At 40.4% G+C, this 24,419-nt stretch overlaps 2 protein-coding genes across 2 annotated transcripts; both read right to left on the bottom strand.

Annotated features, from left to right (window-relative positions):
- Positions 1-5,811: 5,811 nt before the first annotated feature.
- On the bottom strand, positions 5,812-9,675 carry LOC146659905 (ferric reductase 1-like). Its single transcript, XM_085421927.1, has 5 exons — positions 9,526-9,675; positions 8,863-8,921; positions 8,608-8,745; positions 7,633-7,664; positions 5,812-7,547 (listed from the first exon to the last, which is right to left on the bottom strand). The coding sequence occupies exons 1-5, from the start codon at positions 9,648-9,650 to the stop codon at positions 7,458-7,460; spliced, it is 444 nt and encodes a 147-aa protein (XP_085278053.1). The 5' UTR covers positions 9,651-9,675; the 3' UTR covers positions 5,812-7,457.
- Positions 9,676-18,949: 9,274 nt separating this feature from the next.
- Positions 18,950-23,927, bottom strand: LOC146659904 (ferric reductase 1-like). Its single transcript, XM_085421926.1, has 5 exons — positions 23,778-23,927; positions 23,115-23,173; positions 22,860-22,997; positions 21,278-21,309; positions 18,950-21,192 (listed from the first exon to the last, which is right to left on the bottom strand). Exons 1-5 carry the CDS (start codon positions 23,900-23,902, stop codon positions 21,103-21,105), a joined length of 444 nt encoding a protein of 147 aa, XP_085278052.1. The 5' UTR covers positions 23,903-23,927; the 3' UTR covers positions 18,950-21,102.
- Between the last annotated feature and the right edge of the window lie 492 nt (positions 23,928-24,419).

Below are 24,419 nucleotides of genomic sequence, written 5' to 3'. Positions count from 1 at the left end.
ATTTAGCATGATATCTTTTTTAAGTAGGGGGTAGTTGATTTCTTCCAAGCTAGTTATATCCATTGATAAGTTTATGCCCAGATATTTGATAGTTCTTTTGTCCCAGCTTAGTTTGTATTTGTTGAGCAGATTCTGGGGAGGACTATAAAAGTTACTAAGAACTTGTGTTTTTTGTATATTCAATTTATATCCCGAGTATAGCCCATACTCCTTTAACACTGACATGAGCTCCATAAGTGATTCGGTAGGTTTTGATAAGTAAACCAAAATTTCATCTGCAAACAAGGCCAATTTCTGCTCACTTCCAGTGATATTAATCCCTTTTATGTTACCATTCTGCCTAATCCTTTCAGCCAATGGCTCTATAAAAATAGCAAATAAGAGTGGACTCAGTGGGCATCCTTGTCTTGTGGACCTTTCAAGCTTGAAAGCATCTGAAAGTTCACCGTTAATCTTTACTTTTGCAGTTGGGCTATTATACAAGGCCCTCAATATAGTGATGATGGACCCATTAAACCCATGGATTTTTTTTTAAAATATGAAAAAATTTAACTTTTTCCTTCCGTCATACTTCAGAAATATAATACATTAATTTTTTGAACATTTTAAAACATTTAAGTTTGCTCGTTGTATTTATAAGATCCTACATTGACGTGCTCCACAATCATTGGTCAGTCATGTTAAAATCCATTATCAGTGGAAAACAAACCTGATCCTCTACTAGAGGCGATTGTGCAATACCTTTTAGACATAACACTCAGCAAACAGTTATTATTAGTTAAAGTCAGTGAGATTTGGAGTGATACATGACACATGACGGAATAAGACACGCAGACTTAGCATGACGAACCGACGAGGAACACGTACACTGTGAATACATACAGAGGGAAAAGGGGACAGGAGATAAGACATGGACATAACTAAGCACAAACAGAACATGATGGCTGGGGGGGAAAACACACGTGACCAATAATAGTAGACCTGTGCTACATTTGTCCAGCTAGGCAACACATATTTCTGCATAAGAGATACATGAGACACCCTTTAAATAAGCAAATTTCATGTTTAAAACATGGAAATGCAGCCAAAATGGACCATACAATGGCCTCAGTGAACACATCAGCACATAAGTAGAGATAAGGAAACTCAATCACATTAGATATTAATATTACTATGAGTAAATTATATATATTATATATTCTGTTATATGGTTTAAAGAATACAATGTGATAATCACACAGGAGAACGCTGTTTCCAGTTATACAAATTTATTTTATTTCACTATTAAAGAAACCAATTATGTAAATAAAAGCTCACCACAAGAACATCTCCCAACCCAGTCTTACAAAGTTGCAGTTACAATAAAAAATGGGTAGGGAACATGAACTGTTGGTGAGCTAAAAAACAATCCTGGTGCTGATGCTTGTCATTGAACGTTTTGGACAGAGCTCTTGATTGAAATGCCTACCGTTGTGTGTAGGCATTTCGGTCCAGATGTTATGGAGTTCAGTTCAGCTAAGATGTATTTCTAAAGCACCGGATCGCAAAAATAGCCGCTTCTCGGCTGTTTATATTGTAAGGTAAAGACCATACAATATAAGAGAGAAAACCCCCCAACAATCAGATGATCCCCTGTGAGCAAACCCTTGATGACAGTGTCTGTGAAGGTTATCAGTCATCAAGGCCATAGTAGTCTAAGGAGCTTGGAAAGAAAAGCGCCTGGACTTCTTTAAGTTAAAGAAGTCCAGGCGCTTTTCTCCAAGCTCCTTAGACTTGGTGACGGTGGGAAAGAAAAACTCCCTTTTAACAGGAAGAAACTTTCGGCAGAACCAGGCTCAGTGAGGGGCGGCCATCTGCCTCGACCGGTTGGGGGGGGGGCACAGCTGTTATAACCCCTGACGCAGCATAGCTTCTAATTCTGAAAGATACGTAGATACCTTAAACCTGCACTCTATGCAGGACACCAAGCGATGACACGACTTGCAGTACTATAGGAGTCTATGCAGAAACAGTTTTCTCTCTTGAATCTCTGTAATTTTTTTGCTACTGAGTGTCTGGGTGCAGTCACTCATTTTGGGCCAATTAAATCAAATGAACTTCCATTGTCTAAGTTATAGCCCTATTGAACCTGCGTTAACCAGGTTTAATAGGGAGGGCCAAAGTCGTAGTTGTGCTAAATTTCCTCGAATTCTCCTCGGAGATTTTCGAGTAGCTTCCTTTGTTCTTGAAAGTTCTTTTCCATTTGTCTCATCGCTTCCCGTCCATTCCACATCTTTTTGGTAAGGTCACTAACCGTATTTTCTAAGGCCTTATTTTGTTGTTTGAGTATGTCAACTTGGACATCGTAGTTGTTTATCAGATTGTTATGTTCTTCCTGTGAATCATACAGATTTTTCTTGACCTCTTCAAGCTCTCTTTTCATTTCCTCAAATTCATGGCACAACAACTCCTTTTCTCTGTTGGTCACTTCAAAATCATGTTGGGAGTCTTTCTCAGTGGCTTTGGAGATCCGTGATTCTCCTTTCACACCCTCATCGTGTGGTTTCAGTTCTTTTTGAGAATCACCACTCCTTTTGGAAAGCTCCTGGAGGTCCTGTTCAAGAAGTTCGTTATGCCGCCTCAATATGTCAATTTCATGTGCAAAGCATTGGCGTTCCAGGGTCTGTCTGAGCTGTTCACTGTCCGTTGTTTTGTTTTCCTCATTCATGATCCTTTTTCTTTCTTCACTCTCTTGTAACTCTTTAAAGGCTGTGTTTGCCTGATGGAGCTCAGTTTTAACAGCCTGTATTTCCTGTTGCATGTCATCTTTTTCCTTTTCAAAGTCCCTTTTCAGCTCACACATGCGTTTTACCGTCACATCATTTTCCTCTCTTAAAGACTGGTTGTCCTTTTCCATGTCTCCCACTTTTATAACCAAGCCTGTCTTGCTGCTTTGCAACTCTCTGATTTCTGCTTCCATTTCCTGCATCACCTCTTTCTGTTGCTGGATCTCTTTGGTTTTGGAGCTGTTTAAATCCTTTAGAATTTGGTTCCAATATTCCAGCTCTTGAATTTTGAAGTGAATTGTTTCATTCTCTAGTTGCAGGTCTCTTTTCCTCTTGTTTTTAGAGAACCCACTTCGTTTGAAGAGAACTTCAATGTTTTTTTGGAGAATCTTGTTCTCATTTATGAGCTCTCTTTTTTGCTCCTTAAGGTCGGCGTTCTCGACTTTAAGGTCACGTATGGTAGAGTTTTGTTGTTTGAGAGTTTTATTCTCATTTTTCAGCTCTTTGATTTGCTGTTTAAGTTTTTCGTTCTCGGCTCTCATGTTGCATACAACAGGATTTGACAGACTCATATTTCAAATTGAAGTTGATGCTAAATCTCTGTACCAACTAAAAGATTTTTTAAAAATACCGTCAACTGTGTCAGAAACGCAAGTTTCCAGTAGTTTCCTGCCTAGTGAATTCTTCCACTCTCTTTGAAAGACTGACAAGAGTGAGAACCTCTCCCCTATTTATAGGTTTTCGTGTGCTGATGTCATAAAGAAGACCAGAGATCAAAGGGATTCTGGTGAAACGTCACTGTGTCTGGTCTGGGCAGTTCTGAATTGAATAATAACAAAATGACGGGGGGCGTGTCTGGTAGCCATGTGAAGACGTGTTGTACAGGGCTCCTCAATGGACTAATTTGTTTCATAATTCCATTGCTCCAAAACTAACGAACTTTTAACAACAGTACGATAACACGCCCGTGTGCTGCTCTGAGGCACTTTTTACATCTTCAAGGCTACGGTGTACGACATATGAGCAAAACTAGATCGGGGAAAGAGCAGGCCGCAAAAGCCTCGGACCTGTCACGGTTGTTAAAGAGTGGACTCAGGCGCGGAGCTCAGAAATAATGACAGTGCATTTATTTACAGTGCAGCAATGTGACAACAGTTCAAATGTGCAACAATGGTGATAGTGCGTCCCTCTTTCCGTGTAAGCCTGTGCGTGGTAGTGAGTAGGGGTGGGTTTTTATAATCGATTCATTGATTAAGATCGATTATGGCTTGGATAACGTAAAATCGATTAATTAAAATCCTGAATCGATTTTTTTAATATAAATTTATTTTGCCCGAAATGCCAGAATCTCTGGTGACATCTCACAAAATTTCAAGAACCACCAAACAGCTAAGACAGTAAATGAGAGCAGGAACACGGATTCTGCACAAAGACTTAAACACACAGCACGACCCGCGGATCAGAATCATTTAGATGTCGCCTTTCTCACCCGACGGCACGGACACGGTCGGGGCTGAAAGCCGACAGCTCACTGATTCTGATCTGTCGGCGGGTCCGCGCTTTGTGTTCACGCCCTTTATGCGCTGATTCTAAAGCTGTTAGTTTGATCTCTTTCCAAACAATATTGACCGAACCAGCAGCAAAAGAAGATTCACATAAACATCGTCATGAATTCACTCTGACTTTTACTGTTTTGCTTCCACCGCGATGCACAGCTCTCTCTCTCTGTCTCTCTGTCTCTCTCTCTCTGTCTCTCTCTCTCTGTCTCTCTCGCCCTCTCTCTCTCTCTCTGTGTACTTCAAGAACAGTTTCCCTTTCTTCATTATTCGCTTGCTTGTTACGCACAAGTCTACCGTTGTTTACAGCGCTGTCGGCCGCTGTTTTTTTCCCTTTTACATTCTTCCGAAAAGAAAACCTCATTTCTGCTGTTCAATACTGAACAAATTTAAACTTTTTAAAATTATTCAAAATGCAAAACGCTTAACCGTGTCTCTAATAAAACCTCTGTAACTTCAGAGGTAATGTTCATATGTTGATTAATGGTTTTCTTTCGTTTTTGATGTACTGCAGAATATTTTTATAAAATCCCAGGCCAGGAAAACCACCTTCATGTTTTTCTGTGTTTTATCTTCAGCTACTTTGACACAAAGGCATCTGCTGTGATGCTTACACCTTTGATAAAGTCTTGCGTGTGTCAGCTTCCTTTTTATTGATACAAAAATATGTAAATGTACTGATCTGAATTATAATATTTCTGACTGTCAAAATTTCCCAGATTTAAATCGAATCAAATCGAATTAAATCGAATCGTGGATCGAATCGATTCGGGACCTTGTGAATCGGAATTGAATCGATTCTAGAAATCAGTGACGATACCCAGCCCTAGTAGTGAGTGCCCGTCTCTCCTCCAAGTGCTTCCTTAGTGTCCGTAAATCCTCCGTCAATCCCTGGGTGAACACACACACACACACACACACACACACACACACACACACACACACACACACACACACACACACACACACACACACACACACACACACACACACACACACACAGGCAGGTCGACCGGTCAGGGCGCCGTCAGATCCTGACAGGACCATGCTGAAGACAGACCGGAGGCACCACCCCATGACATGAGTGAGATTATGAGAGCTATTGCTAGCTCTGAAAAGACGATATTGGACCGTATCGATTCAAGCACGAAAGATTTATTATTCCAGAGGTTGGGACATATTTTTTCTGCACCTGCATTTTGGTACCTGAATGGCAAGCTCGCAAAGTCATCTGCTCTTCGTTTTATAAGCTGGAATGTTAAAGGTATAAATAATCCGGTTAAACGCACAAGGGCTTTGACTCATTTAAAATCATTGAGATCCGATGTTGTATATCTGCAGGAAACACACCTCCGATCAAGTGAACAAATTCAACTAATTAAACTGTTTCTCTGCTTGTCTGCATTGCCACAAATTGTTCTATTTGGTGATGTATCATAGAACTGTACTATATAGTGTATGTAAGTTTCTGTGTTTGCTAGTAACTACCATCAACCTAAGGTCTCAGCTAATTTATCTTTGCAGAGATGTTCATTTGATTGTAACAGCAGTAGGAAAGAGCAGTAACAAGAGTAGGACAGCTAAGCTAATTATGGCTAAACATTTGGAATTTAGTGAAAGCAAAAATTGACCTTGCAAAGATGGATAGGTTTATTTAGAAAGTCAGCTATTTACATTTAGTGTTCGTCCCAAGTAGGAGATTTTGAATTGAGTCTAAATTGACCGCAAATTTACTTACATCAAAACTTACAAATTTACATCAAAACTTCTGAAGATGCAGGTCTCTGTGCAGCGGCTGAAGTCTGTGGTGTAGAGGGTGAAGAGGAAGGGGGAGAGGATGGTCCCTTATGGTGCTCCTGTGTTGCTGATTACCTTGTCAGACACACAATGTGGAAGACGCACATATTGTGGTCTTCCTGTCAGGTAATCAACAATCCAGGACACTAGAGAAGCATCCCCCTGCATCGCTGTTAGCTTATCACCAAGCACTGGAAAAGTAAAAAAAACATGAACCTCACAGTGCTCGCCGGCTGGTCCGGGTGGATGTAGACACGATTGAGCAGATAGATGATGGCGTCCTGTGAGACGGGGCTGGTAAGCAAATTGAATGGGATCCTGATGTGGTCTGACAATGGGTGAGATCTGGTCCAGGATGAGCCTTTCCAGGGTCTTCATGATGTGGGAGGTCAGTGTCACAGGCCTGTAATCCTGGGGGCCACTGGGACGTGGCGTCTTTGGTACAGGGACGAGGCTTGATGTCTTCCACAGCACTGGGACCCTCTTCAGACTCAGCATGAACAGTTTATGGAAGACTCCACAAAGCTGGGGGGCACAGGCCTTGAGGGGACTCACTCCATCTGGTCCAGCAGACTTGCCTGAGTGGAGTTTCTTCATTTGCATCTGAACCTGGTAAGCATTTAACACTACTACACTGACATACATAATTTTCAATTTAATGAAGTTAAAAATTTGTTGTCTTATTGTCAGTTGTTATTGACAGCAAGATTATTAGAAATATATGAAAAAATGTACATTAAATGGGAAGTTCAGGAGCTGAATCAATGACAGTTTTTTTTTTTCAAATGAAAGTGACAAAGGTGCAGATTCATACATAGATGCTGTCATATTAACAGATGTTAATGTGTGAAAAGGGCTTTAACCCTCCCATTATGATGTGGGTCGAGTTGACCTGATTTAAAAATGTAAAAGGAAAAATTGTTAAAAGTACTTTTTAATACAAAATTGCTGTTTGGCTTAAAAAATGTAACCAGCTTGTAAAATGAAACTGGTTTACCTGGCAGCCAGAGTGGAGGCTAAAGGCGACTGAAACTACTTCTTTCTTTGCAACTGTGAGACATATTATACACACACACACACACACACACACGACAGTAATGCTTGGCCCAGTGAAATTGAATGCTGATTGAAAGTACACCTTAATTATCAACTAAAAGCAAAAGAGAAAAAAAACATAAGTAATATTTTTTAAAGACATTACTGAGAAACTTTCCAGGATTCGCCAACTGATGCATCAGTGGGTCTGAATTTCCAGTGCAGTCTCTCATCAAGTATGTTAAAATTGATGATAAAATTCAACAAAACTACAGGGAAACACTCTGGAAGATTCTGCTGCTGCTCATTTTTCTCCAATTCCAACCAGAAGTGCCACCAAAAAGCAAAGGTTTCCCAGAAGGTACACAGCGATCAGGCAACTGTCACCTTTGACCTGACAAAAAAAGTAAAATTATATTAGAAATACTCCATCTTGTGGCAATCAGTGATTGCTTGCTTTTATATTTCTTTCAGCTTACCAATGCTGATTCCATTTGATCAGCAGTATCATCTGAAACCCAGAGCAAAGAACAGTGAAATATTGCAGGGCACATTAACTGAAGTGAACTAAAGCAGTCAGCTATGTTTTTAATCATTTTATTTATACAGGTTGAGTTATGATATTAGTTTTAAGCTTTAACAGAAGAAGAACAATTTGAAATCAATTTAAATAAAATTGAGTCGAGTTGAGTAGTTGTGGTGATTGAAAAAAAACAAAAAAACAACAACTTTCAGAACGATAACAATGTGCTGGAAGCTCTATGTAAACATTTAGCATGTCAAGTTGCCATTGGTCATGGAAAGTGTGTGTGGCACGGGGGGGTAAAACATTTTTTAAAAATCACCAAACATTAACCAGTTTTTGTAGACACAAAGAGGTTGTGATCATATTTTTTTTTAATAATTTGTGTGACTGAGCCACACATTGAGCCACAGCATTGTCAAACTACACGTGTCCAAAATTGGATAGTCTCAGTTGAGACATTTCAATGCAAGTTCTCTCTGATAACATTAGGTTGGTGGTGCATGAGCTGAGCCTTCGTGTATAGTATTCCCAGAGTATTTTCATGCATTTAATAAATCGAAAGATAAAGATTCCTTTGTCGCTGTACTTCAGCACAGTTAAAGTGTAACAGCTTTTGTTCCAGCAGACTACCATTGAGACATTCTTACGCGTTTTCACTCATCAATTCATAAATACCAATATTTGATGCTGCTGTGTTATACACAGAAAATCTTGTGATACAGTGCTGTTTATTTTACCCATCCAACCACATTCTGAGGTGTACAGGGGTTATACTCTTCGCTCAGTCAGCTAAATGCTGCTGAACTGATCAGGTGGCTCTTCACCGTGCAAATGGACTGTTGGGTCTAGATTGGTTTTTGTCATTAAAGTGTATATGGGTAGTGATGATTTTTTCCTTCATCACTGAAATGCAAAAAAAAAGGCTTACCTCTGTGTTTAACTACCCAATCATGGACCTCCAAAATGATGATGAAGAGAACTTCCCAGGCAAAGAAGCCACCCATCACTTTCAATAGCCACCCATCATCACTGTCAATCCTGTCCAGGCCTGTAAATATGGCTGCCACTGTGTGACACAAAGAAGCAGGCATTTTAAGACGAGCAGCATGGGTGACAGTGTGTCTGCTATTGAAAATGTTAGCATATATGCAAGATGGTAGAATGAAGTAAAACACAAGCTTACCAGCTATAGATTTTATTACCACCGCATTTAAAAAATGTGTCCAGTTGAACAGATACCTCCTATCAAAGAAAAGAGAAGAACTATAAAATCATCAGCTTCTGAAGTTCTTGTCTAAGATTTCTCCTGCATCCAATTTATGAAAACAAGTATCATTACTGAACATACAATTTTACTAAATCTATATTTCACTTAAAAAATATTTCATTTACTGAGTCTGGCCTCCAAAGCTACAACCAGGCTATATTTATTAAAAGTACCATTATTACTAAGAGGAAGGAATAACTTTCACGAGTCATGTGCAAATTAGTTTCCTACTTGGTGTTTCAGTGTGAAAGTGTGCTCTGATAAAGCACATGCAGGCTACACTTTGCAAAAGTTTGAAATTTTAAAAACTTTTATGGCTGAAGTATGAATACAACTCTTAGGGTTATCAAATAACTTTATAACCTCACTTTGCCGCGTGAGCAGTGCATTTAGTCATTAAGCATGTACTGCCCCATTCCTTTGGTTTATCGTGTTTTCAAAATTTGTTAAATAATTGTAGAGAAAAAAAAAGTGAGGCCATTTTTAATTTTTTTTTTAATAATATTTGAACAGAGTATTCTTAAATGTGTATAGGCATGATATAGTATATTAATTAAACACACACAGATGGATACATACAGGTGATGTTGTGGTCCGCAGCGCAGCAAGGCCCCGATAGGCTGGATGAGTGAGAGGATCATAACCAGGCACCCCAACACTGGATGTGCTCCCTGGATACCAAACACATTAACAGTGCTAATCATGGGGCATAAATATCAGTCTGAGAGCTGAAACACACAACTAAAGAGTGCTTAATGAATATCAAGAGAAAAGAAAAAAAAAAACACTTTGAAGGGGTATATTAATCTTGCCTGTGGATGCAACTTGCAGACTGGAGGAGATAAGACATGGACATAACTAAGCACAAGCAGAACATGATGGCTGGGGGGGAAACACACGTGACAGAAGGAATGGGTCACAAGGGAAAAACATGGAAACGAGACGGGAGAAAAGGACATTACTGAAATACATGAAGGGCCAGGGCTGGGACAGCCAACCAGTCACAGACAAAGAGCCACATCATACACCTGGGCGCACATGAACATCACCCATCCCTTCCTCTGTCCTGCGTTCAGTTTAGGGTATCGAACTCAGGACCCTAGCCTCATCAGGCCGGGGTCTTTGTGTGGAGTCTGGATGTTCTCTCGAGCTTCCTCCCACAGTCTAGGGACATGCAGTTAGTGGGGGTCTTCTCGCCCCGTTCACATTCACACAGAGATGAATTGAAGATCACCTTGTGGTTAGTGCCTTCTATTCGATGTACAGACTGAATAATAACACCTTCTAATTAGTTCTGTCTCCTATTGGTGCTCTTCTACGAGTGATCAGTGCTTGATGGCTTACTAAGCTTAACTTTTTTCCACAACATTGATAACAAACACACACAGAACAACAACAACATATGTTATCTAAAAAAAACTTGATTGGACCAAAGTTTTGATGTTCATCCTACATGTTTATTGAGATTGTCTAATGTCTGCGACGGTATCTTCTCCCACGTCTGCGGACACCCGAGGCCTTGTGGGGTCTCTTGTGTCTGCGAACGGGGCGAGAAGACCTCGCATGTCTGCGTCTATACCTGCGTCGTGGCATTGTCCAAAACGGCGGTACCTGCTCCACGTCACGGGTTCTATTTATGGACTCACCTGGCAACTTTAGTGATGTCACTGCTGATGTTGTCACTGTTGGTGTGACCTCATGACTCATTCATGCCATCTGAACTGTGGTGTAATTATGAGGTCACAGGGGGACGTGAATTTATTCACAAAGTTGATAGAGAGTTTGGGTCATAACTCAAAGACGCAATGATGCAGTCAAATCATTTGGAATTAAATATCTCTGTCAGTGCGCCCCAGGGTGGCTGTGGCTACAATGTAGCTGCCATCACCAGTGTGTGAATGGGTGGATGACTGGATGTGTAAAGTGCTTTGGGGTCCTTAGGGACTAGTAAAGCGCTATGCAAATACAGGCCATTTACCATCTGTAAATTACAAGATTTAGAGGGTTCTGACATCACAGTCATCTTTCTGACATTGACATCCAGTCTCTCTGTTGTGATGTCAAATGTCAATGCCAGATTCGTCTCTGTTGTGATGTCAGATATCAATGCCAGATTCATCTCTCTGTTGTGATGTCAAATATCAATGCCAGATTCGTCTCTCTGTTGTGATGTCAAATATCAATGCCAGATTCATCTCTCTGTTGTGATGTCAAATATCAATGCCAGATTCGTCTCTCTGTTGTGATGTCAGATATTAATGCCAGATTCGTCTCTCTGTTGTGATGTCAAATATCAATGCCAGATTCATCTCTCTGTTGTGATGTCAAATATCAATGCCAGATTCATCTCTCTGTTGTGATGTCAAATATCAATGCCAGATTCGTCTCTCTGTTGTGATGTCAGATATCAATGCCAGATTCATCTCTCTGTTGTGATGTCAAATATCAATGCCAGATTCGTCTCTCTGTTGTGATGTCAAATATCAATGCCAGATTCATCTCTCTGTTGTGATGTCAAATATCAATGCCAGATTCGTCTCTCTGTTGTGATGTCAGATATTAATGCCAGATTCGTCTCTCTGTTGTGATGTCAGATATCAATGCCAGATTCATCTCTCTGTTGTGATGTCAAATATTAATGCCAGATTCGTCTCTCTGTTGTGATGTCAGATATCAATGCCAGATTCGTCTCTCTGTTGTGATGTCAGATATTAATGCCAGATTCGTCTCTCTGTTGTGATGTCAGATATCAATGCCAGATTCGTCTCTCTGTTGTGATGTCAGATATCAATGCCAGATTCGTCTCTCTGTTGTGATGTCAGATATCAATGCCAGATTCGTCTCTCTGTTGTGTCAGATATTAATGCCAGATTCGTCTCTCTGTTGTGATGTCAGATATTAATGCCAGATTCGTCTCTCTGTTGTGATGTCAGATATCAATGCCAGATTCGTCTCTCTGTTGTGATGTCAAATATTAATGCCAGATTCGTCTCTCTGTTGTGATGTCAGATATTAATGCCAGATTCGTCTCTCTGTTGTGATGTCAAATATTAATGGCAGATTCGTCTCTCTGTTGTGATGTCAAATATTAATGCCAGATTCGTCTCTCTGTTGTGATGTCAGATATCAATGCCAGATTCGTCTCTCTGTTGTGATGTCAGATATCAATGCCAGATTCGTCTCTCTGTTGTGATGTCAGATATTAATGCCAGATTCGTCTCTCTGTTGAACAGTATCCGGGTTTACACCAGCCCACCAGATTTCTTATTTGTGTTGCCCTGTAGTAATCCTGTAGGCAAGGGATGCCTAATCCTCCTTTATCTTTGGGAAGCTGAAGTGTTTTGAACTTAACTCTTGGCTTTTTACCCGCCCATATAAATCTTGAGAGGGTCCTATCCCACTCTACAAAGTATCTATCAGGGTTTTCTATAGAAACAGACTGGAATAAGTTTAATATCTTTGGGAGCATATTCATTTTTATGATGTCCACTCTAGAAGAAATGCTTAGATAGACCATCTGCTAATATTTAGCATGATATCTTTTTTAAGTAGGGGGTAGTTGATTTCTTCCAAGCTAGTTATATCCATTGATAAGTTTATGCCCAGATATTTGATAGTTCTTTTGTCCCAGCTTAGTTTGTATTTGTTGAGCAGATTCTGGGGAGGGCTATAAAAGCTACTAAGAACTTGTGTTTTTTGTATATTCAATTTATATCCCGAGTATAGCCCATACTCCTTTAACACTGACATGAGCTCCATAAGTGATTCGGTAGGTTTTGATAAGTAAACCAAAATGTCATCTGCAAACAAGGCCAATTTCTGCTCACTTCCAGTGATATTAATCCCTTTTATGTTACCATTCTGCCTAATCCTTTCAGCCAATGGCTCTATAAAAATAGCAAATAAGAGTGGACTCAGTGGGCATCCTTGTCTTGTGGACCTTTCAAGCTTGAAAGCATCTGAAAGTTCACCGTTAATCTTTACTTTTTCAGTTGGGCTATTATACAAGGCCCTCAATATAGTGATGATGGACCCATTAAACCCATGGATTTTTTTTTAAAATATGAAAAAAATTTAACTTTTTCCTTCCGTCATACTTCAGAAATATAATACATTAATTTTTTGAACATTTTAAAACATTTAAGTTTGCTCGTTGTATTTATAAAATCCTACATTGACGTGCTCCACAATCATTGGTCAGTCATGTTAAAATCCATTATCAGTGGAAAACAAACCTGATCCTCTACTAGAGGCGATTGTGCAATACCTTTTAGACATAACACTCAGCAAACAGTTATTATTAGTTAAAGTCAGTGAGATTTGGAGTGATACATGACACATGACGGAATAAGACACGCAGACTTAGCATGACGAGCCGACGAGGAACACGTACACTGTGAATACATACAGAGGGAAAAGGGGACAGGAGATAAGACATGGACATAACTAAGCACAAACAGAACATGATGGCTGGGGGGGGAAACACACGTGACCAATAATAGTAGACCTGTGCTACATTTGTCCAGCTAGGCAACACATATTTCTGCATAAGAGATACATGAGACACCCTTTAAATAAGCAAATTTCATGTTTAAAACATGGAAATGCAGCCAAAATGGACCATACAATGGCCTCAGTGAACACATCAGCACATAAGTAGAGATAAGGAAACTCAATCACATTAGATATTAATATTACTATGAGTAAATTATATATATTATATATTCTGTTATATGGTTTAAAGAATACAATGTGATAATCACACAGGAGAACGCTGTTTCCAGTTATACAAATTTATTTTATTTCACTATTAAAGAAACCAATTATGTAAATAAAAGCTCACCACAAGAACATCTCCCAACCCAGTCTTACAAAGTTGCAGTTACAATAAAAAATGGGTAGGGAACATGAACTGTTGGTGAGCTAAAAAACAATCCTGGTGCTGATGCTTGTCATTGAACGTTTTGGACAGAGCTCTTGATTGAAATGCCTACCGTTGTGTGTAGGCATTTCGGTCCAGATGTTATGGAGTTCAGTTCAGCTAAGATGTATTTCTAAAGCACCGGATCGCAAAAATAGCCGCTTCTCGGCTGTTTATATTGTAAGGTAAAGACCATACAATATAAGAGAGAAAACCCCCCAACAATCAGATGATCCCCTGTGAGCAAACCCTTGATGACAGTGTCTGTGAAGGTTATCAGTCATCAAGGCCATAGTAGTCTAAGGAGCTTGGAAAGAAAAGCGCCTGGACTTCTTTAAGTTAAAGAAGTCCAGGCGCTTTTCTCCAAGCTCCTTAGACTTGGTGACGGTGGGAAAGAAAAACTCCCTTTTAACAGGAAGAAACTTTCGGCAGAACCAGGCTCAGTGAGGGGCGGCCATCTGCCTCGACCGGTTGGGGGGGGGGGGCACAGCTGTTATAACCCCTGACGCAGCATAGCTTCTAATTCTGAAAGATACGTAGATACCTTAAACCTGCACTCTATGCAGGACACCAAGCGATGACACGACTTGCAGTACTATAGGAGTCTATGCAGAAACAGTTTTCTCTCTTGAATCTCTGTAATTTTTTTGCTACTGAGTGTCTGGGTGCAGTCACTCATTTTGGGCCAATTAAATCAAATGAACTTCCATTGTCTAAGTTATAGCCCTATTGAACCTGCGTTAACCAGGTTTAATAGGGAGGGCCAAAGTCGTAGTTGTGCTAAATTTCCTCGAATTCTCCTCGGAGATTTTCGAGTAGCTTCCTTTGTTCTTGAAAGTTCTTTTCCATTTGTCTCATCGCTTCCCGTCCATTCCACATCTTTTTGGTAAGGTCACTAACCGTATTTTCTAAGGCCTTATTTTGTTGTTTGAGTATGTCAACTTGGACATCGTAGTTGTTTATCAGATTGTTATGTTCTTCCTGTGAAACTTTGGGAGTCTGAGCTTGGGTTTGCAACGCCATGTCTTCTGTTTTCAAGGCTTCCTGTGAATCATACAGATTTTTCTTGACCTCTTCAAGCTCTCTTTTCATTTCCTCAAATTCATGGCACAACAACTCCTTTTCTCTGTTGGTCACTTCAAAATCATGTTGGGAGTCTTTCTCAGTGGCTTTGGAGATCCGTGATTCTCCTTTCACACCCTCATCGTGTGGTTTCAGTTCTTTTTGAGAATCACCACTCCTTTTGGAAAGCTCCTGGAGGTCCTGTTCAAGAAGTTCGTTATGCCGCCTCAATATGTCAATTTCATGTGCAAAGCATTGGCGTTCCAGGGTCTGTCTGAGCTGTTCACTGTCCGTTGTTTTGTTTTCCTCATTCATGATCCTTTTTCTTTCTTCACTCTCTTGTAACTCTTTAAAGGCTGTGTTTGCCTGATGGAGCTCAGTTTTAACAGCCTGTATTTCCTGTTGCATGTCATCTTTTTCCTTTTCAAAGTCCCTTTTCAGCTCACACATGCGTTTTACCGTCACATCATTTTCCTCTCTTAAAGACTGGTTGTCCTTTTCCATGTCTCCCACTTTTATAACCAAGCCTGTCTTGCTGCTTTGCAACTCTCTGATTTCTGCTTCCATTTCCTGCATCACCTCTTTCTGTTGCTGGATCTCTTTGGTTTTGGAGCTGTTTAAATCCTTTAGAATTTGGTTCCAATATTCCAGCTCTTGAATTTTGAAGTGAATTGTTTCATTCTCTAGTTGCAGGTCTCTTTTCCTCTTGTTTTTAGAGAACCCACTTCGTTTGAAGAGAACTTCAATGTTTTTTTGGAGAATCTTGTTCTCATTTATGAGCTCTCTTTTTTGCTCCTTAAGGTCGGCGTTCTCGACTTTAAGGTCACGTATGGTAGAGTTTTGTTGTTTGAGAGTTTTATTCTCATTTTTCAGCTCTTTGATTTGCTGTTTAAGTTTTTCGTTCTCGGCTCTCATGTTGCATACAACAGGATTTGACAGACTCATATTTCAAATTGAAGTTGATGCTAAATCTCTGTACCAACTAAAATATTTTTTAAAAATACCGTCAACTGTGTCAGAAACGCAAGTTTCCAGTAGTTTCCTGCCTAGTGAATTCTTCCACTCTCTTTGAAAGACTGACAAGAGTGAGAACCTCTCCCCTATTTATAGGTTTTCGTGTGCTGATGTCATAAAGAAGACCAGAGATCAAAGGGATTCTGGTGAAACGTCACTGTGTCTGGTCTGGGCAGTTCTGAATTGAATAATAACAAAATGACGGGGGGCGTGTCTGGTAGCCATGTGAAGACGTGTTGTACAGGGCTCCTCAATGGACTAACTTGTTTCATAATTCCATTGCTCCAAAACTAACGAACTTTTAACAACAGTACGATAACACGCCCGTGTGCTGCTCTGAGGCACTTTTTACATCTTCAAGGCTACGGTGTACGACATATGAGCAAAACTAGATCGGGGAAAGAGCAGGCCGCAAAAGCCTCGGACCTGTCACGGTTGTTAAAGAGTGGACTCAGGCGCGGAGCTCAGAAATAATGACAGTGCATTTATTTACAGTGCAGCAATGTGACAACAGCTCAAATGTGCAACAATGGTGATAGTGCGTCCCTCCTTCCGTGTAAGCCCGTGCGTGGTAGTGAGTGAGTGCCCGTCTCTCCTCCAAGTGCTTCCTTAGTGTCCGTAAATCCTCCGTCAATCCCTGGGTGAACACACACACACACGACAGCAGAATGAGTACGAAGATCAGACAGCACTTCAATAACGTTAGCGACTCAAAAACACTACCAGGCTTAGTGCAATACTCCAGCGCTGTCTGTCGCTCAGCCACACCATTAAGTAGCCCTGCTACTAGTTGATTGGCAGCAGCTGGTGGATTGACTGCAGGTGCGGCAGCTCCGGGCGACAGCACTTCCGGGTCGGAGGTAGCCTGTTGCTAGGTTACCTCCTAGCACATCACAGCGGAGCCGGAGGGGAAGACAGGGCGATAGGAGAGACATTTTCACACTGTGGTATCGCAAGATATAAGTGGTTATATAAATATATGAGTATACATAATAGTTATTATTCATAGATACCTACATCCTAAGTTCCTGTTATTCTTCTGAAAGAAACAGAATGAATGTGTTGTTACAATGGTAATGCCAGGAGAGGCAGTATTAGTTCTGTGTTACATTAATGTGTAAGGAAGTGGAAGAAGTGTGTGTCCTGTAGGAGGCAGTAGAAAATGGATGCTCATGTTCTGTACATGCCCTGAAAGTAAGGTTCAGTAAACCAGTGCAACGATACTCCGGTGTAAGGCTCAGTTATTGTATTTTTATTTTTTGAAGATGCAACACACACGCACACAGATATACACACACTGGCAGGTCGACCGGTCAGGGCGCCGTCAGATCCTGACAGGACCATGCTGAGGACAGACCGGAGGCACCACCCCATGACATGAGTGAGATTATGAGAGCTATTGCTAGCTCTGAAAAGACGATATTGGACCGTATCGATTCAAGCACGAAAGATTTATTATTCCAGAGGTTGGGACATATTTTTTCTGCACCTGCATTTTGGTACCTGAATGCAGAGGCGGAGCCAGACATTTGAAACACCCGGGGCTTAGCCCTAAAGGGTAGTATGCATGTGGGATTTTTTTTTTTTTGGGGGGGGTGGGGTTAGAAATGACTGAAAGATTAATAGGCTCTGTTTTGAGTTTTGTTCAAAAAAGAATGACTTCATATAGGGAAATATATATATCACACATGCAGGACACCTTAAACTAGTTTTTTAATTAAGCAGCAAGACAGAACGAAGTCGGGGCTGTATCAAGACACAGGGACTAAACCCCAATTCAACCAGACCCAGAACTGATCCAGAATTAAAACAGGACTACAACAGTTCAAAATCAGGACTACTGAGGACTTAACCAAGACAGAACCAGAATCAGAACTAGATGATAGTAGCACTAAAAATCATCATAGACCTGCACTACACTTATTTTTTTTAAATCTACCAAAGTACAATATTTAGATTGAGAAAAGTTTATATAATTATTTTGGCCTTGTTGTGCAAACAAGCCTGCAGAACTTAATAAATACAGAATTTGAAAAATAGCAAACCTAAAAAGAAACACTAGGTACGAGATACATGAGTACCTATGATACGGTGATACTTTTGGCAAACGACCATTTGACAAACATGTGTGTCTCACCTGCTCTTGTTCATCTGTTCTGTCCTCATTCTCCTCTCTCTCTGTTCCTCTCTCTCTCTCTTTGTGCTGACAATCATAAAATATACAGTTGAAACCAGATATTTACAAACTCTTCAGATCAAAACAAACACTTTTTTAATTGTAACATCAAATCAGACTAAATGTTTATTTTTTTAGATTGATAAATATAAAAAACATATTTGTTAACTTTAAGAGTAAAGAGAGAAACTATCTGTATTTCTTAATTGTAAATGGCACCAAAGTGTATTCAAACTGAGCCACACTTATGGAGCTCCACAGTTCTTTTCCTGGTGTTTTGGTTGACATCTCTTGATTTTCCCATGTCACAGAAACAGGCTGTGTTTTGCCTTATATGCATCCACAGCTGTGCCACCAGTTTACTCACATGGACTCTACTAACCTATCAGAAGCTTCTTCAGCTCAGAATGGAATCGTCTGGAGTTTTCTTATTAATTAACAAACTTAGTGTATATGTACTCCTAAATTTGATGAAAGTGATAATAAATAGACAGATCTCTCTCTCTTTATTCTGACATTTAACTAATTCAAAAGATATTTCAATATTTATCTAAAACAAAAGTTTACTCTAAATTGATGTTGTACAGTAAAAATGTTTTATGTTTTCTCCATAAAGTGTATGTAAATATCTGGTTACAAATGTAAATATCCTGCTGTGTACTGAAATCCCTCTTGTTTTGCATAGAAATATACTGAACAACATACAAAGCACAATATATAAAATAACAGAGCCAGCCATACTAAGGAGAGCTCTCCTTAGTATGGCTGGCTCTGTTTCTCCAACAGCGCACTAACAGGTAGCAGCTGCCCCACCCCCTCGCTCAGTCGCTTAGTGACTGAGCTCGGATCATACCAATATCAGGGGGGATTCACGCACAGTCGTAAATTCCCACAGTGTGCACTATGTGCTTCGAATATTGTGTGTACTTTTTGTTTTATACAGTTGTCAGCCAGGCATCTAACTATGAAAAAATTACACTCCAAAAGACCCCGGGCTTCTGACAAAACAACCCGGGCTTAAGCCCAGTAAGCCACCCCCACGCTCCGCCCCTGCCTGAATGGCAAGCTCGCAAAGTCATCTGCTCTTCGTTTTATAAGCTGGAATGTTAAAGGTATAAATAATCCGGTTAAACGCACAAGGGCTTTTACTCATTTAAAATCATTGAGATCCGATGTTGTATATCTGCAGGAAACACACCTCCGATCAAGTGAACAAATTCAACTAATTAAACTGTTTCTCTGCTTGTCTGCATTGCCACAAATTGTTCTATTTGGTGATGTATCATAGAACTGTACTATATAGTGTATGTAAGTTTCTGTGTTTGCTAGTAACTACCATCAACCTAAGGTCTCAGCTAATTTATCTTTGCAGAGATGTTCATTTGATTGTAACAGCAGTAGGAAAGAGCAGTAACAAGAGTAGGACAGCTAAGCTAATTATGGCTAAACATTTGGAATTTAGTGAAAGCAAAAATTGACCTTGCAAAGATGGATAGGTTTATTTAGAAAGTCAGCTATTTACATTTAGTGTTCGTCCCAAGTAGGAGATTTTGAATTGAGTCTAAATTGACCGCAAATTTACTTACATCAAAACTTACAAATTTACATCAAAACTTCTGAAGATGCAGGTCTCTGTGCAGCGGCTGAAGTCTGTGGTGTAGAGGGTGAAGAGGAAGGGGGAGAGGATGGTCCCTTATGGTGCTCCTGTGTTGCTGATTACCTTGTCAGACACACAATGTGGAAGACGCACATATTGTGGTCTTCCTGTCAGGTAATCAACAATCCAGGACACTAGAGAAGCATCCCCCTGCATCGCTGTTAGCTTATCACCAAGCACTGGAAAAGTAAAAAAAACATGAACCTCACAGTGCTCGCCGGCTGGTCCGGGTGGATGTAGACACGATTGAGCAGATAGATGATGGCGTCCTGTGAGACGGGGCTGGTAAGCAAATTGAATGGGATCCTGATGTGGTCTGACAATGGGTGAGATCTGGTCCAGGATGAGCCTTTCCAGGGTCTTCATGATGTGGGAGGTCAGTGTCACAGGCCTGTAATCCTGGGGGCCACTGGGACGTGGCGTCTTTGGTACAGGGACGAGGCTTGATGTCTTCCACAGCACTGGGACCCTCTTCAGACTCAGCATGAACAGTTTATGGAAGACTCCACAAAGCTGGGGGGCACAGGCCTTGAGGGGACTCACTCCATCTGGTCCAGCAGACTTGCCTGAGTGGAGTTTCTTCATTTGCATCTGAACCTGGTAAGCATTTAACACTACTACACTGACATACATAATTTTCAATTTAATGAAGTTAAAAATTTGTTGTCTTATTGTCAGTTGTTATTGACAGCAAGATTATTAGAAATATATGAAAAAATGTACATTAAATGGGAAGTTCAGGAGCTGAATCAATGACAGTTTTTTTTTTCAAATGAAAGTGACAAAGGTGCAGATTCATACATAGATGCTGTCATATTAACAGATGTTAATGTGTGAAAAGGGCTTTAACCCTCCCATTATGATGTGGGTCGAGTTGACCTGATTTAAAAATGTAAAAGGAAAAATTGTTAAAAGTACTTTTTAATACAAAATTGCTGTTTGGCTTAAAAAATGTAACCAGCTTGTAAAATGAAACTGGTTTACCTGGCAGCCAGAGTGGAGGCTAAAGGCGACTGAAACTACTTCTTTCTTTGCAACTGTGAGACATATTATACACACACACACACACACACACACGACAGTAATGCTTGGCCCAGTGAAAATGAATGCTGATTGAAAGTACACCTTAATTATCAACTAAAAGCAAAAGAGAAAAAAAACATAAGTAATATTTTTTAAAGACATTACTGAGAAACTTTCCAGGATTCGCCAACTGATGCATCAGTGGGTCTGAATTTCCAGTGCAGTCTCTCATCAAGTATGTTAAAATTGATGATAAAATTCAACAAAACTACAGGGAAACACTCTGGAAGATTCTGCTGCTGCTCATTTTTCTCCAATTCCAACCAGAAGTGCCACCAAAAAGCAAAGGTTTCCCAGAAGGTACACAGCGATCAGGCAACTGTCACCTTTGACCTGACAAAAAAAGTAAAATTATATTAGAAATACTCCATCTTGTGGCAATCAGTGATTGCTTGCTTTTATATTTCTTTCAGCTTACCAATGCTGATTCCATTTGATCAGCAGTATCATCTGAAACCCAGAGCAAAGAACAGTGAAATATTGCAGGGCACATTAACTGAAGTGAACTAAAGCAGTCAGCTATGTTTTTAATCATTTTATTTATACAGGTTGAGTTATGATATTAGTTTTAAGCTTTAACAGAAGAAGAACAATTTGAAATCAATTTAAATAAAATTGAGTCGAGTTGAGTAGTTGTGGTGATTGAAAAAAAACAAAAAAACAACAACTTTCAGAACGATAACAATGTGCTGGAAGCTCTATGTAAACATTTAGCATGTCAAGTTGCCATTGGTCATGGAAAGTGTGTGTGGCACGGGGGGGTAAAACATTTTTTAAAAATCACCAAACATTAACCAGTTTTTGTAGACACAAAGAGGTTGTGATCATATTTTTTTTAAATAATTTGTGTGACTGAGCCACACATTGAGCCACAGCATTGTCAAACTACACGTGTCCAAAATTGGATAGTCTCAGTTGAGACAATTCAATGCAAGTTCTCTCTGATAACATTAGGTTGGTGGTGCATGAGCTGAGCCTTCGTGTATAGTATTCCCAGAGTATTTTCATGCATTTAATAAATCGAAAGATAAAGATTCCTTTGTCGCTGTACTTCAGCACAGTTAAAGTGTAACAGCTTTTGTTCCAGCAGACTACCATTGAGACATTCTTACGCGTTTTCACTCATCAATTCATAAATACCAATATTGTCAGGGTCCTGGGACTGGGCGACCCAGGATCCCTGAGCAGTCATGTATTATATTATTATTATTATTATTGCTGTGTATTTTGGTGTTGCTCCCCCTTCCCTGTGCTTGTGTATATGTGTGTGTGGGTGGCTGAGCACTTGTTTATAGGCGGCGTCAGGCCTGGAGGGTGTGGCCCTGCAAGGGGACTGGCCACACCCGAAGCCACACACCTGCTGCTGATCAGGCCTCGTCGGGGGAGCTACTTAAGAGAGTCTTGGAGCTCCCACCGACGCGGGATCATTGCTTGGGACTCCACGTTAGTTACCCAGTTTAGGTTTTGGGCGTGTAGTGTATGCCTGCCATTGTTCAGTGTCCTGACTGCTGCCGCTATTGTTTCCCGCAGGAGGAGCGTGGAAGGCTTAAGGAGCAGCGAGCACCGGGAGTGCAGACACGGGAGCAGAGAGCACTTGGAGGACACGACACGGGAGTCTGGGGAGAAACACGGGGATTTATTGTTGTTTGATATCACCCTCTGTAAATAAACACTGTCTATACATAGAGCACCGCGCCTGGGTCCTCCTTCCCCACTCCTTCCACGGTGTGCCATGCCGTACCGTGACAAATATTTGATGCTGCTGTGTTATACACAGAAAATCTTGTGATACAGTGCTGTTTATTTTACCCATCCAACCACATTCTGAGGTGTACAGGGGTTATACTCTTCGCTCAGTCAGCTAAATGCTGCTGAACTGATCAGGTGGCTCTTCACTGTGCAAATGGACTGTTGGGTCTAGATTGGTTTTTGTCATTAAAGTGTATATGGGTAGTGATGATTTTTTCCTTCATCACTGAAATGCAAAAAAAAAGGCTTACCTCTGTGTTTAACTACCCAATCATGGACCTCCAAAATGATGATGAAGAGAACTTCCCAGGCAAAGAAGCCACCCATCACTTTCAATAGCCACCCATCATCACTGTCAATCCTGTCCAGGCCTGTAAATATGGCTGCCACTGTGTGACACAAAGAAGCAGGCATTTTAAGACGAGCAGCATGGGTGACAGTGTGTCTGCTATTGAAAATGTTAGCATATATGCAAGATGGTAGAATGAAGTAAAACACAAGCTTACCAGCTATAGATTTTATTACCACCGCATTTAAAAAATGTGTCCAGTTGAACAGATACCTCCTATCAAAGAAAAGAGAAGAACTATAAAATCATCAGCTTCTGAAGTTCTTGTCTAAGATTTCTCCTGCATCCAATTTATGAAAACAAGTATCATTACTGAACATACAATTTTACTAAATCTATATTTCACTTAAAAAATATTTCATTTACTGAGTCTGGCCTCCAAAGCTACAACCAGGCTATATTTATTAAAAGTACCATTATTACTAAGAGGAAGGAATAACTTTCACGAGTCATGTGCAAATTAGTTTCCTACTTGGTGTTTCAGTGTGAAAGTGTGCTCTGATAAAGCACATGCAGGCTACACTTTGCAAAAGTTTGAAATTTTAAAAACTTTTATGGCTGAAGTATGAATACAACTCTTAGGGTTATCAAATAACTTTATAACCTCACTTTGCCGCGTGAGCAGTGCATTTAGTCATTAAGCATGTACTGCCCCATTCCTTTGGTTTATCGTGTTTTCAAAATTTGTTAAATAATTGTAGAGAAAAAAAAAGTGAGGCCATTTTTAATTTTTTTTTTAATAATATTTGAACAGAGTATTCTTAAATGTGTATAGGCATGATATAGTATATTAATTAAACACACACAGATGGATACATACAGGTGATGTTGTGGTCCGCAGCGCAGCAAGGCCCCGATAGGCTGGATGAGTGAGAGGATCATAACCAGGCACCCCAACACTGGATGTGCTCCCTGGATACCAAACACATTAACAGTGCTAATCATGGGGCATAAATATCAGTCTGAGAGCTGAAACACACAACTAAAGAGTGCTTAATGAATATCAAGAGAAAAGAAAAAAAAAACACTTTGAAGGGGTATATTAATCTTGCCTGTGGATGCAACTTGCAGACTGGAGGAGATAAGACATGGACATAACTAAGCACAAGCAGAACATGATGGCTGGGGGGGAAACACACGTGACAGAAGGAATGGGTCACAAGGGAAAAACATGGAAACGAGACGGGAGAAAAGGACATTACTGAAATACATGAAGGGCCAGGGCTGGGACAGCCAACCAGTCACAGACAAAGAGCCACATCATACACCTGGGCACACATGAACATCACCCATCCCTTCCTCTGTCCTGCGTTCAGTTTAGGGTATCGAACTCAGGACCCTAGCCTCATCAGGCCGGGGTCTTTGTGTGGAGTCTGGATGTTCTCTCGAGCTTCCTCCCACAGTCTAGGGACATGCAGTTAGTGGGGGTCTTCTCGCCCCGTTCACATTCACACAGAGATGA

Source organism: Rhamphochromis longiceps, linkage group LG11, assembly GCF_057381845.1.
Source record: "Rhamphochromis longiceps isolate RC_006_pf linkage group LG11, R_longiceps_female_GT1.1, whole genome shotgun sequence".
Taxonomy (NCBI): Eukaryota; Metazoa; Chordata; class Actinopteri; order Cichliformes; family Cichlidae; genus Rhamphochromis; species Rhamphochromis longiceps.
Note: the sequence above shows the minus strand (reverse complement) of the source record. Positions and strands in the feature narration are given on the sequence as shown.